We start from the raw sequence: 24,497 nt of genomic DNA, 5'->3' as shown, positions 1-24,497 counted from the left end.
AGTTTTTTTACCTTAATGCATTCTATTCTGGGTTTTCCAGCATGCCTGTTTGACAGAAGCTGGTCGTGCGACTGGATTCTGTTACACAAGTCGAAAGCCCCTGCCGAACTGACCGTTTTTTGGCCAGTATTCGGCCTGGGTGTACCCAGCTTAACTTGCCTAAACTCCACAATAACAAAACAGTAAAATTTTGGCTAAAACTTCACTTAAAGTGGACGTAAATATAAAAAAAAATTGCTAGTGCAGAGTAGCCCCAAATCTCCTCTTCCGGGGTCCTCTGCTGCTACCCTAGGCTCCTCTTGGTTTGCCACCATAGAAAGCTGTGTCCTATAAGGGCGCACCTGCAGGCTGGCTACCAAGCCGGGCTGTGTGCATCTTCAGACACACAACCCAGCTCAGTCCTGGCCCCTGCTGCTCTTCACAATGGCTGCAGATGCTTAAAGTCTTGTGAGAAGGAGAGAACGGCACGGTTGCACTCAGGCACTGCACTGGTTTGAGACAGGACTTCAGTAAGGATTTATGGAGGTGAGAGTGCGATACAAATACTGGAACATTTTTTACCTTATTGCAGGGAAAGCCTTTAGAACCACTTTAGTGAAAGCCAGGTGACGAATAAGCAGTACTGAACTTACCGCACTTAAAACTTCATCTCTATGACCTTCTACGCCACCGAAAATTGCAACCAGAGTGTCTGTCTGAATATTCCACAATCTCAGTGCATGGTCTGCAGGAACAGCAAAGCAATTTTGCCAATTAAAATTTAATTATTCAACAAGGGTGGGAAGCTTACACATATTCACTGAAAAACAAACAGATTCCACAGGCTCAATACTGCTTCTGTGCAGAAAATTACCTTTGCTTACAGATAACAAAAGACTTGGGTCCCTTGGGTGAAACTTTAATTCATTGATTGCATTGCCGTGACCTACATAGTGCTGTAACATGAGAAATAGAAAACAAAAGGATTAAGAGAAAAACCATCTAATAAAAAATGATCAGTTTATGTAATGGTACAACTCAAGACTTTGAACAAGCAGAATTATGTGCAAACTGTGGGGCTCTGCTGTAAACCCAAACAGCTCTATTTTTTTTCCATCAACAGTTGCATTGTTGTGACTTTTCTGAACATGTACTTTTACAGAAGACAGGTGCACCTTAAAATGATGGCCAAATTTGATATATTTTGAGTATGCATTACACACTAAAATACACACACAGTATATAATGGAAGTGCAAATCACATCTTAGGAAAAAAACAAAATCCGTAATCATTAAAGCGGTTCTCCACCCTAAAGTGGAGTCCCGCTGATCGGAACCCTCCCCCCCTCCGGTGTCACATTTGACACCTTTCAGGGGGGAGGGGGGTGCAGACACCTGTCTAAAGACAGGTATTTGCACCCACTTCCGGCCACACGCTACGGGCGAAAGACGGGCATTCCGTCACATCCCGTCTGAAGCCCGTTGTGTGCTGGGAATACTCGGCTCACAGCACACAGCGTGTGAGCCAATCGGCGGGCGCAGCGCGACTCGCGCATGCGCCGTAGGGAACCGGGCAGTGAAGCCGCAGCGCTTCACTTCCTGGTTCCCTGAGCGTGGATGGAGGGGGGAGCAGCAGAGAGACGAGCGATCGCTCGTGCTCTGCTGCGATCAGCGCTGGACTCCAGGACAGGTAAGTGTCCTAATATTAAAAGTCAGCAGCTGCAGTATTTGTAGCTGCTGGCTTTTAATATTTTTTCCCCGTGGCACATCCGCTTTAAGCAGAGGCTAAAGAAAGTTCCATTGGTGCTCGCACTTCATTGTCTCTTTAATCCAACTAGGGCTGCAACTAACGATTATTTTCATAATCGATTAGTTGGCCGATTATGGTTTCGATTAATCGCATAATGGCATTAAAAAAAAAAAAAAAAAAAACATTTTTTGGGCCAATTTGTTGTTGGGCGGATTACAAAACACAAATTGTCGCAAAAACACATTCCATGCTTTTCTGCAGCTTCTCAATTGAAGTATATTGAACCAAAAAAATATAAAAAAACTAGCACCGCTTTGCTTTAAGAAGTCCTCGCCCTTTCCAAATACGCAGCAGCTGAAAAAAAAATCATGGATGTGAACGTGGCCCATAGGAAAACATGTAAATGAACTGTAGTGTGTTTCTGCAAAAAGCACCAAAAAACAGAGGTGTGACCCCAGGCCTGAGATGTTTAGTAACATAATGGGGTTAAAAAAAATAAAAAAAAATAAGTACAATAGCAAATAATCGCTACTGTAAGGGGTTCATTTTTTTTACTGTGGGACAATGAAAGTAATATTTACAGTAGCGATTTGCTTTTTTGTACTATAAAGGGCTAAATTTAGTTTTAACCCCATTGTGTTAATGGCCGATTAATCGATGAAAATGGTAATCGATTAATTTCATAATCGATTAGTTGTTTCGGCCCTAAATCACCCCCCCCCAATACTTTCGTTCTACTGGAGGTCCTCAGTATTAATGGCTAGAAACATTAAAGTGGTTGTTAGGCCATATGTACATATCGGCGCTCACGTAACTGGAATGCTCTCTCCTTTCCTGGTCTAACAGATGCAGCAGGCGGGGCCGAGATTTCCCCGCTGACGTCAGTCGGGAGGTGGAGGAGGAGAAAGCCGTAGGGTCACACATCATTAAAAATACAGCGCGGATAGTATAGATGTACATGTTATCCCAGCAGCGGGCACTGTCACAAGCTGGCAAACAGGGAGGGAGGGGGAGAGAGAGGACAGAGCAGAGCTGCCGATGACGGAGGCACATAAACTGATCACAGTGTCAGGGCTCAGCAGCCATATACAGCGGTCGGTTTACAGAGGGGAGGGTAGAAATTGGCAGGATCAGCCAGGTACTTCAGGTGATACAGGGGTCCAAATAGAGCACAAGCACTGCTTTAAAAAGGGACAGGATCCACATTTTATTTTTTTGGTTAACAAATGTTTTAAAACGCACTTGGAGCCTGTCACTGGAAAGTGAATATTTTACATTAAATCCACTTACCTTGATACACTGCATAGTGATGGGATTAATTATACGGATGATGCCCCTGGACCCAGCCACTGCCAGGAGTGGGTGACTTGTGTTGCTGTCGTACGTCCATGCACAGGTGTAGAAGTTTTCATCTGCCTATATCTTACACTTAAGGAGAACACACCAAAGAAAACTCTGCAAATGGGAGGAGCATGCAATGTTTTTGGCAATGGGGTGGTGGCTGCCAGATAAATGGACCTTGCATTGTGTTCAATTATTGATTTAATTTGCATTTAGTTTTAACAAGCACAAAGATTAATGCAGATAACTACATACAGATACACAATTTGACAGTGAGTGCATTGTCCGTTCCAGGTCCACAGGACAATCACTCTAAGGCACAAACAACTAATGGCCCCTGACAATATACCATATAACTGTATAGATCAGGGCTCGACAAACCCCAGGCAACAGGTCGCCATGGAAAGTAGAATTTTCATCCTGGGGGCTTGTCAGCCCCAGTGGCTGTAGCGTGAGGGGGCAGCCGGGCATAATGGAAATTATGGAATGTCAGTCCCAACACTGCCAATATAACACTGATCATTGAAATCAACGGGCAGGGCCGCTGATGCGCCTGCAAAAGCGCTCCAGCAGCTGCAATTTGCGGGTGCTATTAACCCCTTCATTGCCCGCTACCGGGGGTTAAAAGCACCCTGCTAGAGGCCGGAAAGCGCGGCTAAAAACCCAGTGTGAAAGTGCCCTAAAGTACCTTAAATGCCGCCAACTTGTGTAATGTCACATGCAGATTGATGGTTCAAAAACAGATCAGCCTCTCTATTCACAGCCAAATATTTTAGCTATTGGCACGGCACCAGGGCTCAAGTCCTGCGGAAACGCGTGGGAACGGAGTTCCTGCACTTTTTTCACAGCAGGAACTCAGTTCCCTTTGCAGGACTAGAGCAGTCAAGCCGCTCAAGCCAATCCTTCACTAAGCGGCGATGCCCAGCTCGAGTCACTGTCAGGGGCAGGCGAACCTTAGTAATCCTTTATGTTACTGACCGCTTCCTGTATATGGATTTATCGGGTAGTGTGCGGGTATTCCGTCACTTCCTCAATGCCGCAATGTCTCCTGGGAGCTTTTGTCATTGTTCCCAGGAGACATTGCGGAGGTCTGCCGTGAGTTATTGCGGGATTTATAAAGAACTTCTTTCAGTAACAAAGGATTACTAAGGTACAGTGGATCGGAAAAAAACAAAGAACATGCGGTTTAGTAATTATGCATATGAGCTTATCATTTTCTTTCTTTTTTGGTGGGGGAGTGGATCTTGAGTGGGAGTTCCCACACTTTTTTTCCCCAGGACTTGACCCCTGCATAGCACCATATATAGCAGTCACTACAAGCACCCTCCAATCATATAAAAGGTCAAGAACTACAGGAAGTATAGCTGTAAAAAAAAAAAAATTGGCCTTCTGTCTTAAGCATAAACTACAGAACACCTTCCAGGGGTAATGAACACAAACCTAAAAATGGAACATATTGCAGCCTACCAATCATTAGATGTGGTGGCTGCATTATTATTCTCTCTTTAGGCTTTTTTCCCTCCTGGGTGATGTGGCCAGTAACACCCCCTGTACTACAATGTTCCCACTCTGGGTGAAGGAGCACAGGGGGCAAAGCAGACAGCATTGTCAATCTCGTAGAGAGGGGAGCGTTGGATGCATTAGCAGATTTATAGAAAACTATTTGAAGCCAAACTCAAACTTTATAACCATCTGATGACAGATAAATCATTCAGTAATAGTAATTGCAGCTTATACTTCTGATCTCTGTATACGAAAGGTTTTTCACGACACCCTGTGTAGCAGGACTGAGGCTGGTTCACACCACAAACACTCCAGATCCATTCCACAGGCGCGTTCATGGCGAGTTTTTGATGTGTTTCCAGATAATTAATACTGTACTGGGGTCCGGTACGTATTTGATGGGTTTTACCACATTCCAAAAAAGAAAAAAAAAAAACCATTGAGTTAAAGGATTAGTATAGGGCTTACAAAAACAAACAAACAGTCTTAAGCCTCATACACACGATCGGATTTCCATTGGACAAATCCATGGAATTTTGTCCGAAGGGCGTTGGCCGCAAACTTGTTCTGCATACAAAAACGGCAGAACTTCTCCAGCCAACATTCACAAAACTACGTGTTTTTTCTGCTCTTTAGAGCCACCCTCTGGGCAACTTCTGCTAATGTCTCATGGTTAGCATTGGTTCGGAGCATGCGTGTTTGTACTTTGGATTTTAGTCCGACGGACTTGTGTACAGACGATCGGATGGAACACATTTGTTGTCGGACAATTTGAGTGCATGACCATCCAACATTTGTTGTCGCAAATTCCGACAATTGTCTGATGGAGCATACAGACGGTCGGATTATCCGACAAAACACAACCATCACACAATTGTTGTTGGAATGTCCGATCGTGTGTGTGGGCCTTTAAAGCCAACATGGGACAGCTGCAGCATCACAGGTGTTGCAGCATGGAGGAGAGTATGGAGATTTACTGAGAACCGAGTGATTACATGACTGCTGATCACTCAATTGTGGGTCTGCTCTGATCAGAGAACTATGACTGTCAGTCATTGCTCGCCCAGCCCTCACTGGAGTGCCAGCCTGGGGAAGGAGCCACATGCCGAGAAGGAGAGCCAGAAGCAACTGGGTGGATCCAGACATTGTCATGATCGTTCCAGAACCTGTAGTGGTTCTGCCTCGTCAGCTGAAGAGCCCACTATCAGCTGACTCGGGGGTTACAGGAGAACAAGTGCACTTCTGTGATCCACAAAAGGATGGGCAAAAATCAAACACACAGAACAAAACAGTTGAAGGCTGTTACAGTATAAAAGAGCCCTGTGGACTTTTAGCAGTGTCCTTTTCAAAAAATAAGATATTTTTGTGTCAATGCAGCATGCAATTATATTGAAAATTCCAGAGCAGGTACACCGACATGGATCTCAGTATGAGAATCATATCTCAATACTACAATACTTCACATTATGCACAGAAACTGGAGCAAAAAATCAAAGCTGAAGGATACATCAGCGTCTACGTAAGACTGCAGTAATCGGATTTCTCCTTGTGAATGGCATTCATATAACGTGACCTATAACGAGAATGAGAACAAGTGAGATAACACAATTCTGTTTATGTCACAGGCAGCAAGTGAAATAAATACACAAGTAACACTGCATTATCAGATAACATCACACCCCAGCACCACCTTCTCTTATATGTCACCTTTACTAGCCGTTGGAGTCGATTTACTAAAACTGGAGAGTGCAAAATCTGGGGCAGCTGTGTCTGGTAGCCAATTGGCTTCTAAATTCAGCTTTTTCAATTAAGCTTTGACAATAAAACCAGGAAGCTGATTGGTTTCTATGCAGAGCTGCACCAGATTTTGCACTCTAAGCCCAGGTTCACACTGGGTACGATTTGAGATGCGGTTTCACATGTCAAATCGCATCTCAAATCGGCGACATTTGCCAGCAATTGTCGGCAATGACACCGTCCAAATCGGTGCGACGCCGCATTTGCATTTCGCATTTCAGCTGAACTCGCACGGCTTCACTCCCGCAGCCCAGTGTGAACCTGGGCTAAAGTTTTAGTAAATGAACCCCAGTTATTTCTTCAACATATTCATCTATCAAGGCTGCTGTGATCGGCAGCTTGTACCCACCCTCCACCATATCAGCACCATCTGCAAGCACAAATTATTCACAAGAATATACTATTATATATAAATTCATTCCCATTTTTGTACAGGCGTAACTCAGAAGAGTTAAATTAGCAATACAGCTTCACATATTTTAATCCATAATAAAAAAATAAAAAAAACACCTCAAGTTTCAGAAAAGCAGTGCATATATAACAGAACACTGTAGAAATGTCTGTCATCGCATGACAAATGAGGGATGGGGGGGTGCAACAAAAATCGTTACTAGTTGTGGTATGACCCGTTTTTCAAATCAGTCAACTCATACAGTATCTGCGATAATTAAAGAATTCCAGGCCCAGTAAATGTTCACACCTTGGACCAATGTAACCAAATACTATTGGTTGATGCCCTGGAAATCACTGAAGTAGATACCGCTACTCAAGTGATCTCCACTTGCTTCCGGGTCCCGCGCTGAGCGGCTGGCCTGATGTACTGTGAATACAGAAGGTCGGTCGCTCAGCACAAACTCCATTCAGAGAATGATTTGCAATTTCTGAATGAATGCAAAGTGTTCCGATTGGACGAGGTGTAAAAGCAGGACAGTGATGTCACGCTCTCTACCTTGTCCAATCAGAGAACACTTTGCATTAATTCAGAAAATGCAAAGCTTATCTTTGGAAGATTACTGAGTAAACGTTCAGTGACTTAGGGGAATTGGCAAGATATGGGATTAAACATAGTTAGATTGGCCTAAAACTGGACCACGTAACCAAGCAAAAATATACCCATCTCGAGATTAATCAAATCATAGGACATGTGACACAGAAAATCTCTGACTGTCTCCAGGCAAGACTCGCAGGAGGTTGGAGTTCATGAAATGCAGCCACCCATGTTTTTTTAAGGCCGGATTCACACCTATGCGAATTGGTTGCGGAATGTTTTCAATGAGGCCGGTTCACATATGTGCGATGCATTCGCACTGCGCATTGCCGAAAAAATGTGTGCCTTTTATAGGCATTGCGGTGCGGCACAGGTGCGAATTCAGGCCCATTATCTTCTATGGGGAAGCATCCGATTCGCAGATGTGTTAATTTCTCTTCAGGATTTGTCTTATTCACCTCAATACACTTCCCCCCTCCCCCTCCCAGGTCTCCAAATTTGCATCTAAAACAGAGCTTATCTGCTGAACAGTTCTCTTATCTCTCTGCAGATGAGAGCTGAAATTCGCACCGCACAAGTGTGAATCCGGCCTAATAGGTGTCATAGTGGTCCCATTTGAGAATGTGAGCTCTTCCAGCAAATGTATCCTGTAAAATGATATCCATTACAAGTAGTAATCTGGGGGCTTTCCAGTATTTCAGAATCAGGCAATGTTTAGGTGGTGTGGTATCAGTCATAAAGTCTGTTATGAAAAGACTGAAAACTCGAACTACCACTATTGCAGTCTTTGATGAACGGCTGCATACAGCGATTTATAGTCACTTAAAGGGGTTGAAAACCTTCCGTTTTTTTCACCTTTATGCATCATATGCATTAAGAGGGAAAAAAACACGATAATTATAGGCCCCCCCGTTCACTTACCTGAGCCCTCGAAAGTCCTGCGTCGAGAATGTGCTAGATCTTAGCCCGGTCTTCTCGGCTCTTCATTGGATAGAGTGATAGCTGTCAATCAAACCCAATGACGCAGCGCTGGGGCCGAGTCCGGCGCTATGGACGCAAATGCATTACTCGGGAGAACGCCCACAAGGTAATCCCTTTAGGAGAGAGCTTCCCAAAAGGGGTTATCCGAGGCAGGGAGGAGACGAGACAGCCTCCGAGGGACCGCAGAAAATGAGGATCGCCACTCTGTGCAAAACAACCTGCACAGTGGAGGCAAGTATGACATGTTTGTTGTTATTTTTTTATCAAACCTTTACAATAACTTTAAAGGCTTTATTCCTGAATTTTGCTCATTGCCAATTACTCAGGGAACAAAAACTACATTGCTGCATTATCAGTTATGACGTATGACATACCCTGTTGCTGCCAACTGTAGCAAACACAAGTGGATCTCCTTCCTTACTGTGCCAGTTGAACTGAACTCCGAAAAGAGGCTGGCTGTGATCTTCCTGTGGTGAAATGACAGTTTATTAAATAACTTATTTGAAGAGTGAAAAAACATCTTACCACAGATAACCATAAAGGTCTATTTAAAAAGGTAACAAAGCAGAACTTTACCCATAACATGTATGTATGTATGTATGTATGTATGTATGTATGTATGTATGTATGTATATATATATATATATATATATATACATACATACACACATACACACACATATATAAAATATTCTTTATCAAGGAACATTAAATCGCTATTCTACCAAAACTAGTGTGTACTGTAAATTGCCTCCAGCGTTGTTCCGATTCCTCTTGTTGGAGACCACCATTTTACTGAAGCCCCTGAGCAGCAGTTTTATTTTTAGGCTGTCATCAGATAGGCTTTTATATTTTTGGCATAGTGCCGGAAAAAAAAAATAATAGAGCAACTGATCATGTACTGAACCGGGGGCGAGACTGGATTTTTAACAGAGAAAGTATCCCATAAGCTGCACATTGAAGCAAATCAACTGTGAAAGAGTATGTGGCAGTCTCAGCCCGGGCTCTATTGAACCCGTTTTAATTACACCCCCCCCCCCCCCCCCATCAGCGATGTCACCAAGGCCTCCTTCATATTTGAGCGACTTGTCCTGCAATTTGGGACTGCAGTCGCATGACAAGTCGTTCCCCATGTTTTCCAATGAGTACCATTCATATCTGTGCGACTTCAAGTCTCAGCTACTTCCACTGAGGAGACTTTAAACTTTAGAGTTAGGACTGCAGTACACAGGGAGCCTTGACGGGGCCTGCAGCTTACGCATGTATTTGCAAATGCAACTAAACCCCCGTTTTTAAACACATTGTTAGACAGGTGAATTTGGTTAGTTGCCGATTGGTTGGTAAGTTTGAGCTTGGATATTTCGTGTTATTTTTTTATATGCATTCGCCCTTTCCAGTGCTACTTACTGTATAGACCCAGTCATAGGTAGGGGGCAGTGACAGTTTACTTCAAAGTAGTCCCTGCACTACCTACAGCAAATGTACACTGTTATACAAGCTGTACACTCACTACTTTACATTGTAGCAAAGTGTCATTTCTTCAGTGTTGTCACATGACAAAACATAATACATTTATAAAAGTGTGAGGGGGTGTACTCACTTTTGTGAGATACTGTATGAAGCACTCTTTAAAGCTAGGAGCTCTAAAAGTACTTGTAGACTTATGATCAAGTTCTTATCCAGCTATATGGTAATTTTAGGCCTTAGACAAGTCATACATTATAACATTTTCTTTCCTTTAACCACAGGTTGCAAAAAAAATTAAAATAGCTTGACAGGGGAATCCCTGCCGTGGAGCTATAGTTTTCTGCCAGCAGGGAGCCTTCCCCACCGGCAGAATACAATAATCACTGCTGGCGGCTATAGTCAGCCAGCAGCGATCACACAAAAACAAATCCAATCAATACTTTATTAATCCCAAAAGGGAAAACAATTGTGACACAGTCACACAGATCACAATGAACAGAACAAGACAATGACACAAAATTACCACCAAATAAAACAAATTAAAACTATACTGATAATAAACCGAAGAATAAACAGATAAAAAAAAAGAAAAAATAAAAAAGTACAGAAAATCAAACTACCAAAATGCAAAAAAACAAAAAAAAAAGCGCCAATCTAGCATTACCTTAAATAATAAACAATGCCAACATACCAGAACATAAAAATCCTGATCGATCTACTTCAGTACAATCAGCCTGCCCATAGATGGATCGAAGTTTGTCCAAGTTCTGCTGAACCAGCAAAATTTGATCTATGGCCAGCTGCATAATGTCCGAGTTACTAACACAAACAATGTGTCTCCATGTGTCAGGCAAGCAAGATCTATTCAAAAACTCAGATAAAACCAGTAAAGCCGGCCATACATGGATCGAAATTTAACCAGTTCAGCAAGACCCAGCTGAATTTCGACCCATGTATGGGCACTGTGGTTATACAGAAGTTTATTTACAGAGCAACTTCTGTACAACCACCCTGTCAGATAATCCCTGATCAGTGCTGCAGGCTATTGTCTGCAAGGTTGATCAGTGTATTCTGAGGAGAAGTCATCTCGCCATCAGAGTACAATAGCTCAGCGCTGGATAAATGTAAAAAAAAAAAACTACTCATGTCTAAGGGAAATATACATTCCTAGGTTTAATAATCAGGATGTACCTTTAGGCTGTTCACACATTTGAAGGAGTATTTGCACTTCTTGGACTTCCATTTTCCTTTGCCCCAACCCTTCCTGCCTGGTAGACTGGCTGTGTTTGTGGGAGTGTCCGGTCGTTCTGTGTTAGTGCCGCTCTCTATGCTGACAGCATCATCCTGCGAACAGAAAACATTTGTTATGAAAATGAACATACAGAATAAAGGAAAGCAGACAATGGGATATTCCAGATTCTCTTGAAAAGTAAAATTACCCCGCACAAGCAAAGAATCTTTCTTGCCAAGACCCTCTCCGCGCCTACCCAGCCGCTGAGCCCGCCAACCCCTCCGCGCCTACCAGCCGCTGAGCCCGCCAACCCCTCCGCGCCTACCAGCCGCTCAGCCCGCCGACCCCTCCGCCCCTACCAGCCGCTCAGCCCGCCGACCCCTCCGCCCCTACCAGCCGATGAGCCCGCCGACCCCTCCGCCCCTACCAGCCGCTCAGCCCGCCGACCCCTCCGCCCCTACCAGCCCGCTCAGCAGCCCGCCGACCCCTCCGCCCCTACCAGCCGCTCAGGCCCGCCGACCCCTCCGCCCCTACCAGCCGCTCAGGCCCGCCGACCCCTCCGCCCCTACCAGCCGCTCTAGCAGCCGCCCAGCCCTCCGACCCCTCCGCCCCTACCAGCCGCTCAGCCCGCCGACCCCTCCGCCCCTACCAGCCGCTCAGCCCGCCCGCCCCTACCAGCCGCTGAGCCCGCCCGCCCCTACCAGCCGCTGAGCCCACCCACCCCTACCAGCCGCTGAGCCCACCCCTTCGGCCCTACCAGCCGCTGAGCCCGCCCACCCCTCTGCCCCTACCTGCCGCTGAGCCCGCCCACCCCTCTGCCCCTACCTGCCGCTGAGCCCGCCCACACCCTCTGCCCCTACCTGCCGCTGAGCCCCGCCCACCCCTCTGCCCCTACCTGCCGCTGAGCCCCGCCCACCCATCTGCACCAGAGAGCACTGATCGGAGTATTTTGGAGGGGGGCGCCCACTGCCAGAACACAACTAAGCGGGGGAGACCGCTGGATTAACCTCACATTATTAGTACTGCTGCTCCAACCGAGCTCAGTTTTTTTTCCTTGCAACCCGCTGGGTTGAAGGAAATAAATCTGTAGTATAAACTTGGCTTTACAGAGGTTGTGAATAAAAATGGTCTTTTTACTTTGTTTTTTTTATCTTCACTTGCTCCTCTCCTGAGGCACTGGTGAGGTAGCCAGGTTTCCCCAGCTGCCTCCTGGGAAGGCTACATCACTAGTGTCTTTCAGGGAGCTCTCATAATTCATCTGCAACCTCTCACAAAAGAAAAAAAAAAATTACAAATTGGTGTAATCAACGGGTCAGCCTGCTGTCTTCAGTACAAAAAAAGTGAATGGGAGTTTAAAATTATAGAACGGACACAGAACAGGAGTTTCCTGTTCGGAGGACAAATGTCTAAGAGGATTATACCTCCTGATAGGTCTTAGCCATTTCCTATATTAAAGTGGTTGTAAATTTTAGACACAAAATATGAACAAAGCATATCCCTCTATAGTGTATACTTGTATCAGTTAAGATCGCCAGATAGACAGGTACAACTTATGTAGGAGGATTTGTTTCATATCTGTGCATCACCTGAGGACAGTCCTTCACTGGGTATATCTAAGGATTTACAACCATTTTAAATACAAAGTTTTGGTTTTACACGAATATACAGTACGTGGGTTGATAAGTTACATCTTAATGCAAAATTCTTAAATTTTCTTCTTGTAAAATGCTTCTGACATTAAAGGGGTTGTAAAGACTCATTAAAAAAAAAACAAAAAAAAAAAAACACATTTACAATCGCTTTAACACAAGCCAACTCCAATTGCAACGGACAAAAGTCCCAACCTTCATATTTTGGGTGCTGACTCACATCTGAAGACAACGGTAGGATGGAATGAGGTCAGACAAGAATATTTTTTATTCCCGCGATTTGAAGTTTTACATTTTTTTTTGCCCTACATGACTGCAAAGTACCTCACACATTCGCCAACTCTTAACCGGTGTGTGGTTTCCGGACAGGCAAATTAAAGATCAAGTCTACGATTTCAGATCAAATATAAAAGAAAAAGGGAGGGGGAGGGGGGGGGATTCCCATTTTCAGCCAGAAAGTGAAAAACAAATTCAGTTGGTTTCTGCAGAAAAAAAAAAAAAAAAAAAAAAAGAAGGTCTAGCATCTACGCATACACTAAAAACCTCATCAGATCAAATGTAGAGACGCGCCAATCTAAAAGCAGAAAGGTGAGGATGTTGAAAAATCCACTCCAAGTGCTGCCTCAAGCTAGATCTCTCAATGAACATTTGGGATGCTTTACAGGCTATATGATCCCATATGAAATCATCCACAGTGTCAAAGATATGGAAAGCTGTTTAGTCATTTCCACTCGTCACCACCTATTCACAGCTGGAGACGTTTTGGTAGATCTATAGACCGGCTGGCTCAGGCTTCCATCTAAATAGCCTCACTGCATAATTTCAATCCACGTATGGCCAGCTTAACCACTTCAATACCAGAGACTTTTGCCCCTTCCTGCCCAGGACAATTCTCAGAGAGGTTGCACTTTGAATGACAATTGCGCGGTCATGCAACACTGTACCCAAAATAAACTTTATTTTCAAAAATGTCTGGTTTTTCTTCACTGGTTATAAAATATTTTCTCCTTCACCAACATGTAGAATTGATGGGTACTGATGGAAATAGAAGGCACTGATGGAAATAGAAGGCACTGATGGAAATAGAAGGCACTGATGGAAATAGAAGGCACTGATGGAAATAGAAGGCACTGATGGAAATAGAAGGCACTGATGGAAATAGAAGGCACTGATGAGGTACTGACAGGTGTTACTTATGGGTACTGTCTGGCAGCGCTGATAATGCGACAGGGAGAGCCGCCGATTGGCTCTTGTGGTCAGCGTGAACCGAGAAAAGCCATTCACTGGCACTTCCGGGTTCTCGCTGTAATTGGTCACGTGGCAAGGAGCCTCCATCAGAGGCTTCATACCATGAAAGGAGATGTGGTGTGTCAGACTGAAAGGCGCGCCAACATGTGATCCTGAAAGACGTCGTATGACGTACAGTCAGGATAACAGAACTACCGCCCGGCCGTCATTCTGTTATAGGCCAAGTGGTGTACCCGTTTATCTACAGAGCTCACTTTTCAACAGCCGTTCAAAGTGCTGAATTTTAAAGCTTGTCTGAGGAGTTCAGAAAAAAAAAAAAAGGTGGCAATAATGGCCGACAAATTCTTATTAATTGAAAAGTCAAATTACACTTATTTATAATTTCTTTTTTTAACTGTCATGTTCGGTTTCAGTACCAAAACTTCCATTCAAAGCACCTCGAGGCGGTATGAACACTTTATAGGCCGCTAGCAGGGGGTTAATACCGCACCGATAGCGGGCGAATCTCGCGGAAAATCCAACGATGTAGTGCCGCTATTTTTATCGGCACTATACCGCCACCGCGGCTCCCGCTCCAGTGTGAAAGGGGCCTTAAAATAGCTGCAGCAACTTTGAAAAAAGGTTCCTGAAGTACTCCCCCCCCCCATTTCACTGTGACTTGCATTGACTCGTTAAATTAAGTCGCAAGCTGCAGTGGAATCGACAGTGCAAATCGCGCAATTTCAAAGCCACACCGGTGTGAATGGGGGGGGCTTAGTGCTCTTAATTGAGACTAGGGCTCAATTAAGAGCACGATTATTTTCATAATAGATTAGTTGGCCGATTGTTTCAATTAAAAGACAAATCGGAAAATAGCCTTAAAAAAAAAAAATTACCTTTTTACATTTTTTTGGGCCAATTTGTTGTTGGGCGGATTACAAAACACAAATTGCCGCAAAAACACATTCCATGCTTTTCCGCAGCTTCTCCATTTAAGTATATTGAACCAAAAAAAACAAAATAGCACCGTTTTGCGTTAAAAAGTCCTCGCCCTTTCCAAATACGCAGCAGCCGAGAAAAAAAATCATGGATGTGAACTTGTCCCATAGGAAAACATGTAAATGAACTGTAGTGTGTTTCTGCAAAAAGCACCAAAAAACACAGAGGTGTGACCCCGGCCTGAGATGTTTAGTAACATAATGGGGTAAAAAAAAAAAAAAAAAAAGTACAAAAATGGCAAATTTATTTTTTGTACTATAAAGGGCTAATTTTAGTTGTTTTTACCCCATTATGTTACTGGCCGATTAATCGATTATGAAAATTGTAATCGATTCATAAATCGATTAGCTGTTTCGGCCCTAATTGAGACAAATGCACACTATACAGTAGGGAAATGCAATTAGCGCACCTCCAGCGGTTGCAAAACCACAAGTCCCATCATGCCTCTGCCTGTGGGTGTCATGCTTAAGGCTGTCGGTGTCTTGCTATGCCTCATGGGACTTGTAGTTCTGCAACAGCTGGAGCTCCGCTAATTGCATATCCTTGCTATAGAGGGATAAGCTTTGTTCATATTTTAGGTCTGAGATTTACAACCACTTTAAAGTAAATAGGAAGATAAAAGTACACATTTGCATGATATTGAATTAGCAGTGCAGGTAAAGAAAACTACAAAAAAAAAAAAGTACAAAAACCCACAATATATCAACCGTGCCAAACAAGGAACACACTGCCAGAGGGCAAATATGTCAGAATTTGTTTACGTAAATGAGATAATTAGAACAGGGCCTGTCATCTGTTCCATCCTCTGATCTTACCTACAGCACCATGCAATGACTCGTAAGAAACCACATTCTTGTGTTACAAAATGAAACACTTATTACAAATTAAAAAGAAAAACGAAGTTGTACAGAATAAAGTCACACGGCAGACTAACGGCATTCTTTAGTTATGCAACAGTACAGCAACACTTTCATATAATAAACGTATCCAATTGTCGGGGGGGCCAGCCTGTTACAAGAAGCGTGGAGGTGCAACTCAGTAAATGGCGCAACAACGCAATTCACATGCGACGCCACATTATTGGGTTGACATTGTGTAAACGAGACCAAAAAAGGTTTATATTTGCATTTTATATGTTCCCAACGCCACTGGAGTTCATCAACAAGCTGGAACTTATAGAGTAACACGACACCCCAACGATTAGTGCCGAAGCAGCCAACTACATAGCACATGGCACGGTATACCCTTGTAAAAAGGGAGGGGGAGGGGCAGGTAGCACAAATCAAACCCGATTCTTTGCTGCATCCAGGCCCCCCCCCCCCCCCAGACAAAAATCACACAGCAATAGAGAAGTGCTGGGGTCACCCTATCCCATGTACTAAAGAGATCACTCAGCAATTATAGGGGAGTGATGGGGTGCTGCTCCTCTCCTGTGGGGGGGGGGGGGGTCTCTGTACTACAGACATCACACAGTAACAATAATTGAGTGATGGGGGTCACCTTCCCCCATGGGTCTCCCGTACAACAGACATCATACAGTAATCAGGGAGAGATGGGGGTCGCCATCCTCCTAAGCAGCCCCTGTACTACAGACATCAGTAATAAGGGAATGACAGGATCTCCCCCCCTCCTCTATACTAAAGAGAAATTGTGTCACCCCCTTCCCCCCCCATAGATCCCAGTAATGTAATAAAAAAGTGACGGGGTCCCTTTACTACATATATCACACCAATATAGGAGTACCATCCTCCATGGGGTCCCCTTACAAGACATCAGTAATAAGGGAATGACAGGATCACCCCCCCTCCTCTATACTAAAGAGAAATTGTGTCACCCCTTCCCCCCCATAGATCCCAGTAATGTAATAAAAAAGTGACAGGGTCCCTTTACTACATATATCACACCAATATAGGAGTGATAGGATCACCATCCTCCATGGGGTCCCCTTACAAGACATCAGTAATAAGGGAATGATGGGGGCACCCGCTCCCTAAACTTACATCACTCGTTAAAAAGGCTCCCCAATAAAACCATGCACTGTAATACAGTAGTAGTGGGATGACCCTCCCCATAAGGCCCCTCTATTACAGAAAACACACAATAGTAATAATGGAGCGATGGGGCTCCCCTCCTACATAAAGTCCTTCAACTACAGACAAGACTAATCGGGGAATGATGGGATTAGGATCACCCTCCCCCTATACTACAGACATCACTCAGTAATAAGGGATAATACGGGGCACCCCCCATGGAGACCTGTACTGTAATAATGGTGAGACCGTCCTCATGGGGCCCCTATACTACAGACATAAGTAAGAGAGTAATAGGGAGCCCTGTATTGTAATAAGGGAGTGATGAGGTCCCCTCTCTCCCACATAATGTCCCTGTACTACAGACATCACTAATCAGAGAACGATGAGATCACCCTTTCCTTATACTGCAGACATCACTCAGTCAAAAGATATAACAAGGGAGTGATGCCCCCATGGGGTCCCTGTACTACAGACATTACACACAATAAGGAAGTGCTGGGGCCACCCTCTCCCATGCCTGCCCCCCAATATTACAGACAGTAATAAGGTAGTGATGGGGTCCCCCGCTCTACCCATAGGGCCCCTGTACTACAGATATCACATAGTAATAAGGCTATGAAGGGGGGGTCACCCTCTCCCATAGGGCCCCTGTACTACAGACATCACTAATCAGGGAATGATGGGATCGCCCTTTCCTTATACTGCAGACATCACTCAGTAATAAGAGATAATACAGCACCCCCACAGCGCTCTGTATGGCAATGGGGTGACTGTCCTCAAGGGGCCCCTATACTACAGACATGAGTAATAGGGAGCCCTGTATTGTAATAAGGGCATGATGGGGTCCTCTCCCTTTACTACAGGGATCAGTAATAAGGGAGTGATGCACCCATGGGGTCCCTGTACTACAGTCATCACACAGTAATAAGTGATGGGGTCCCCCTCCCCCCACAGGGCCCCCTTATACTACATTCATCAGTAATAAGGGAGTGATGGAGGTCTCCCCTCATAAGGTCCCCCTATACTACATTCATCAGTAATAAGGGAGTGATGGGGTCCTCTCCCTTTGGGCCCCCCTGTTCCACAGGGATCGGTAATAAGGGAGTGATGGGGCCCCTCCTCTCATAAGGTCCCCCTATACTACATTCAACAGTAATAAGGGAGTGATTTGGTCCTCTCCCTTTGGGCCCCCTTGTACCACAGGGATCAGTAATAAGGGAGTGATGCCCCCATGGGGTCCCTGTACTAGTCATCACACAGTAATAAGTGATGGGGGTCCCCCTCCTCCTATATGGCCCCCTTATACTACATTCATCAGTAATAAGGGAGTGATGGGGTCCTCTCCCTTTGGGCCCCCGTGTACTACATTCATCAGTAATAAGGGAGTGATGGGGCCCCTCCGCATAGGGTCCCCCTATACTACATTCATGAGTAATAAGGGAATGATGGGGTGTTCTCCCTTTGGGCCCCCCTGTACCACAGGGATCAGTAATAAGGGAGTGATGCCCCCATGGGGTCCCTGTACTACAGTCATCACACAAATAAGTGATGGCGTCCCACTTATACTACATTCATCAGTAATGAGGGGGATGGAGGTCCCCTCCCCTATAATACAGACTATCAGGGAGTGATAGGGTCCCCCTCTCTTATTGCCCCCCCCCCTGTACACATCAGTAATGGGCCCCCCTGTACTATAGTCATAATCAGGGAGTGATGGGGTCCCCCTCTCTTATTGCCCCCCCCCCTGTACACATCAGTAATGGCCCCCCCTGTACTATAGTCATAATCAGGGAGTGATGGGGTCTCCCTTCCCCCATAATACACAGTGATAAAGTAGTGCTGAGCTCCGTCTGATGATCTCTCCCTCCCCCGCAGGCCATGGCGATACTCGCAGTCCCCAGGCAGGCGGAGGACGGAGGGCCCCGGGCTGTGTGTGTGGTTCAGGATGCGCTAAGAGAACACACGCAGCCCGCCTCTCCTCAGTAATAGAGGCCCCCGGATAATGTCAGACTTCCCCTCCCCGCCTCTCTCACGTTCTCATCCCCGGACAGCTCCGGATTGCTGTTCTCATCGCTGCTCAGCTTCTGCTTCTTGGCCGGCATTTCGTTTCCCGCCGCGCGACCGGAAGACTCAGACATCTTCCACCGCCTCACCGTGACGTCACTTCGGTGCGCCGATCAGGGCGCGTGACGCCGCGCATGCCCAGCTCTCTTTCATGGGCTCTGTGGGGGGGAGATGGGAGAGGGAGTCAGTGCTGAGGATTTGGAGATTTACCTCTCCTACACAGTGTGGTGCTTTGTATTAGAGAGGACCTGTCACCACACAATTCCTATCAATATACAGGTCACCACACCATTTATACTGATAAAGATGTTACCAAACCATTCATATCAATAAAATTGTCACCAGACCATTCATATCAATAAAATTGTTACCACACCATTCATATCAATAAAGATGTCACCAGACAATTAATATCAATAAAAGTGTCACCAGACCATTAATATCAATACAATTGTCACCAGACCATTCAACTCAATACAATTGTTACCACACCATTCGTATCAATAAAATTGTCACCAGACCATTCATATCAATAAAATTGTTACCACACCATTCATATCAATAAAGATGTCACCAGACCATTCATATCAATAAAGATGTCACCAGACTATTCATATCAATAAAAGTGACACCAGACCATTCATATCGATAAAAATTGTAGCAATACATGCGGAGCACAGCGGGGCAAGCACACCTCTTAGGACGCCACTTAAATGCTGGTCAGCGGCTTTTAACGGTTGACACTGCCAAAGACACTCAGTGCCGGTCAGAGGCACTTTATATTGTAAGTGTTATATTTTTTTACCTTTTTTAAATAAATACATATTTTAATATACTACACCATGATGAGCCCCTTGTTTTTGAGGAATTGATGACACCTTGTAAAAGGGAAAAGGAGGCAACACCCACTGACCGACAAAGAAAAGACACCACTTTGGAGCCTAATAATATCTGGGGTCTGGTGAGTGTTGATTTTAACCATTGGTGATGGTGGCACATCTTTGTCGGGTGGAAGAGATAGCGGCACTTTCCTGTATACAGCATTACCAACATTGAACCTTGTGTTTGCTGGAACCTATTGTATAAGAGCAAGATTGCCTGTCATTTGGACTATTTTTAAGTGCAGCCAGCACATTGCACATTTGTATGGTTGTTTGATAATTATTTCACTTTTATTGATATTTATTTTATTTTGTTCCAATATTGGTTATTGGACAACTCACGGTGCAGTTGGCGTACCGCATATTGGGTTTTTACACACACATATATATATATATATAATATATTTTTTTGTAATATCTTTCGTATTGTTTTCACTATTTGGTTGGTCAGTAGCAGCAACAGCCATTTTTCTCATAGAAGCACTGTGGCATATGGATTGTATGCTGACACACTGATCTAGATATATGATTTAAGTTTGAAATCACTGTGTCACATTTGTATGTCTCATATATTTCTTATATTTTTTATTGTTTGTATTCAGGTTATTCACACTTAAGATTGGGTACATTGTGGCCTTGATATTTCACTTATGTCCATATTCCCAGAGATTAAATACCTCTGGATAATTAGATCAGCGCAGTAACATTTTTCTTCTTAGAGCACTATTGACCCCCACTAAGGGCACACAGTACTGCAGCAGATCACAGTTCACATTTATTTATTTATTTTCTTTTGCGCCGGTGACACTCACAACCAATCATTAATATCAATACAATTGTCACCAGACCATTCATATCAATACAATTGTTACCACACCATTCATATCAATAAAGATGTCACCAGACCATTCATATCAATAAAGATGTCACCAGACCATTCATATCAATAAAAATGTCACCAGACCATTCATATCAATAAAAATTTCACCAGACCATTCATATCAATACAATTTTTACCAGACCATTCAAATCAATACAATTGTTACCACACCATTCATATCAATAAAAATGTCACCAGACCATTCATATCAATAAAGATGTCACCAGACTATTCATATCAATAAAAGTGACACCAGACCATTCATATCGATAAAAATTTCACCAGACCATTCAAATCAATACAATTGTTACCACACCATTCGTATCAATAAAATTGTCACCAGACCATTCATATCAATAAAATTGTTACCATACCATTCATATCAATAAAGATGTCACCAGACCATTCATATCAATAAAGATGTCACCAGACCATTCATATCAATAAAATTGTTACCACACCATTCATATCAATAAAGATGTCACCAGACCATTCATATCAATAACAATTTCACCTGACCATTCATATCAATAAAATTGTCACCAGACCATTCATATCAATAACAATTTCACCAGACCATTCATATCAATAAAATTGTCACCAGACCATTCATATCAATAAAATTGTTACCACACCATTCATATCAATAAAGATGTCACCAGACTATTCATATCAATAAAAGTGACACCAGATCATTCATATCGATAAAAATTTCACCAGACCTTTCAAATCAATACAATTGTTACCACACCATTCATATCAATAAAATTGTCACCAGACCATTCATTTCAATAAAATTGTTACCACACCATTCATATCAATAAAGATGTCACCAGACCATTCATATCAATAAAAATTTCACCAGACCATTAATATCAATACAATTGTCACCAGACCATTCAAATCAATACAATTGTCACCAGACCATTCAAATCAGTACAATTGTTACCACACCATTCATATCAATAAAAATTTCACCAGACCATTCATATCAATAAAGATGTCGCCAGACCATTCATTACTGATCCGCCCCGTGTGAAAGGGGCCTAAGTTGATAAGTAAAATAAATAACAAATTCCATAAATCTATCCCATAGTTTGTAGACGCTACACCTTTTGCGCAAATCAATCAATATACTCTTATTGGAGTTTTGATTGATAAATAAATTAGATTTTTTTACACTTTTTTATTGGAAATATATTTATAGCAGAAAGCAAGAAATATTTTTTTTTTTTTTTGCAAAATGCCTTTTTGTTTAACCGGTTTCTGACGGGCTCACGCAGATTTACTGCAGCAGAATGGCTCTCCCAGGAGAGCCACCAGAGGGCGCGTGAGCCGGTAGGGGTGGCGCAATCGCGTATGTGTAACACAAATCCCCGTGCTGTCAGAGGAGAGAAGAGAGATCGTGTTTTTCTACAAAGTAGGAACAGCGATCTTTCATCTCTCCTAGTCAGTCTCCTCCCCCCACAGTTAGAACACACACTAGGGAACACATTTAACCCCTTGATCGCCCCCTAGTGTAAATCCCTTCCCTGCCAGTGACATTTACATAGTAATCAGTGCATATTTATAGCACTGATCGCTCTGTAAGTGTCAATGGTCCCAAAAATGGGTCAAAAGTGTCCAACCTGTCTGCCACAACGTCGCAATACCGCAAAAAAAAAAATGCAGCTCACCGCCATTACAAGTAAAAAAAAAAATAATAATAATAAAAATGCCATACAAATGCCATAAATCTTTCCCATAGTTTGTAGACGCTATAACTTTTGCGCAAACCAATCAATATACGCTTATTGTATTTTTTAATTTTTTTTTAACAAAAATACATAGAAGAATACATATCAGCCTAAACTGAGGAAATTTTCATTTTTATTTTTTAAAATTGGGATATTTATTATAGCAAAAAGTAAAAGATATTGTAAGGGGTTAGCTCGGTAGCGGGGTGTGTGACCCCCTGGATGGGTTCACTACACACCGAATTTATACAGACAGGCAGTCGAAGACGGTTGAAAACAAAGATTTTGGTTTATTCTTTCATCTTGCTGGAAACAAGTGCAAGCATCCAAACAGCATAAACAAAATCAAACATAAAATAAACCCTGGCCACTTTGGGCGTCTACCTTCCACACAGGAGCCTATCTATGGAGTCTGGCTTAGCTTAGTGCTGGGCATACAGTGCTGGTCATACAGCAGAAAAACAATAGTCTTTTGATTTTTATCACACAGAAAAATCAATCCTCTCCTCACCTCCTCAGAAGACTTTCTGGCACTGCTCTCCTTACTCACAAAGACTCAGGATGATGCAGCAAATTAGTGGTATTCCTCTGGACTACTTATAGAGGCCTTAATTGCCTCATTCTGAACAGCTGAAGTTTTCCAACGGCCTTTAGCCTTTTCTGGCTACATTTGCAGCCAACGCCTAATAACAATTGGTGTATTGTCTAAACAAGGCAGAAATGTATGTCCCGTCTGTGACAACACCCACAGATTTACCTGACTTCAGATTTATCCCGGCAAGTGGTCTTTGGAGGTGCCAGCAACCAAAATGGCGGCACGGGCACTTCCGGTGACGTAGGCAATATGGCCGCACACACACTTCCGGTTGCGGCGATAAGCCATCAGGGGATAACACACAGGGCGATAAGCGCCCGAACACGGGGGGATAGAAAGAAACGGAGGCAGCAGCGCGCAAAGCGCTAACACACAAAGCCACCCTGGCTGCTGGGCATATTTTATTCCTGATACCCAGTACTAACAGTCGGATGGGCAAACGACTGTAATGATGCTGGGTATTCAGGAACTAAAATGGTGGAACTGGAACTTCCGGCGCCATTAGCCAAGATGGCGGCCAGGAGACTTCCGGTTTTCAGTGACTACTTTGCAACATTACAGGTAAAACACAGGGGTATAAATACAGCTGAAACAGTAGTGTCCACAGCTCTCCTGACGACGCAATAGCGAAACGCGTAGAGGCTGTCTGGACACACACACAGAGGGTGAAGCACACCGGAACGCAAGGACCCCTTGTAGCAACACATGCGGAGAAAAGCGGGGTACGCACACCTTCTAGGATGCCATTTAAATGCTGGTCAGCGGCTTTTAACTGTTGACACTGCCAAAGACACTCAGTGCCGGTCAGAGGCACTCTATATTGTAAGTGTTATTTTTTACCTTTTTTTAATAAACATATTTTAATATACTACACCATGATGAGCCCCTTGTTTTTGAGGATTTAAGGATACCTTGTAAAAGAGAAAAGGAGGCAATACCCACTGACGGACAAAGAAAAGACACCACTTTGGGGCCTAATATTATCTGGGGTCTGGTGAGTGTTGAGTTTAACCATTGGTGATGGTGGCACATCTTTGTCGGGTGGAAGAGATAGCGGCACTTTTCTGTATACAGCACTACCAACATTGAACCTTTTGTTTACTGGAACCTATTGTATAAGAGCAAGATTGCCTGTCATTTGGACTATTTTCAGTGAAGCTAGCACATTGCACATTTTACTGGTTGTTTGATAATTATCTTATTCTTTGACATTTTTTTGGGGATTATCTGTTTCCAATATCAGATATTGGAGAATTGACGGTGCAGTTGGCACATCGCACAGTGTGTGTTTGTCTTCTGAATTTTTTTTTCACATATATATATATTTTTTTCTGCATTGTTTGTTTTCACCATTTAGCTGGCTAGTAGTAGTAATAATAGCCATTTTTCTTCACAG

The 24,497-nt window shown here is 43.6% G+C and overlaps 1 protein-coding gene across 1 annotated transcript in view; it reads right to left on the bottom strand.

Moving 5' to 3' along the window:
* The window catches only part of EED (embryonic ectoderm development), a 36,347-nt gene extending 17,187 nt beyond the window's left edge, over positions 1 to 19,160 (bottom strand). Inside the window, exons 1-7 of the mRNA XM_040340087.1 lie at positions 18,979 to 19,160; positions 10,998 to 11,150; positions 8,714 to 8,806; positions 6,081 to 6,146; positions 3,020 to 3,145; positions 854 to 935; positions 633 to 724 (exon numbers count right to left, since the gene is read on the bottom strand). Coding sequence (XP_040196021.1) covers positions 633 to 724; positions 854 to 935; positions 3,020 to 3,145; positions 6,081 to 6,146; positions 8,714 to 8,806; positions 10,998 to 11,150; positions 18,979 to 19,083 — 717 coding nt within the window. The 5' untranslated portion in view covers positions 19,084 to 19,160. The remainder of the gene's footprint in view (positions 1 to 632; positions 725 to 853; positions 936 to 3,019; positions 3,146 to 6,080; positions 6,147 to 8,713; positions 8,807 to 10,997; positions 11,151 to 18,978) is intronic.
* Between the last annotated feature and the right edge of the window lie 5,337 nt (positions 19,161 to 24,497).

This window comes from Rana temporaria, chromosome 2, assembly GCF_905171775.1.
Source record: "Rana temporaria chromosome 2, aRanTem1.1, whole genome shotgun sequence".
In the NCBI taxonomy this organism is placed as follows: domain Eukaryota; kingdom Metazoa; phylum Chordata; class Amphibia; order Anura; family Ranidae; genus Rana; species Rana temporaria.
This window is presented reverse-complemented; position numbering and strand designations above follow the sequence as displayed.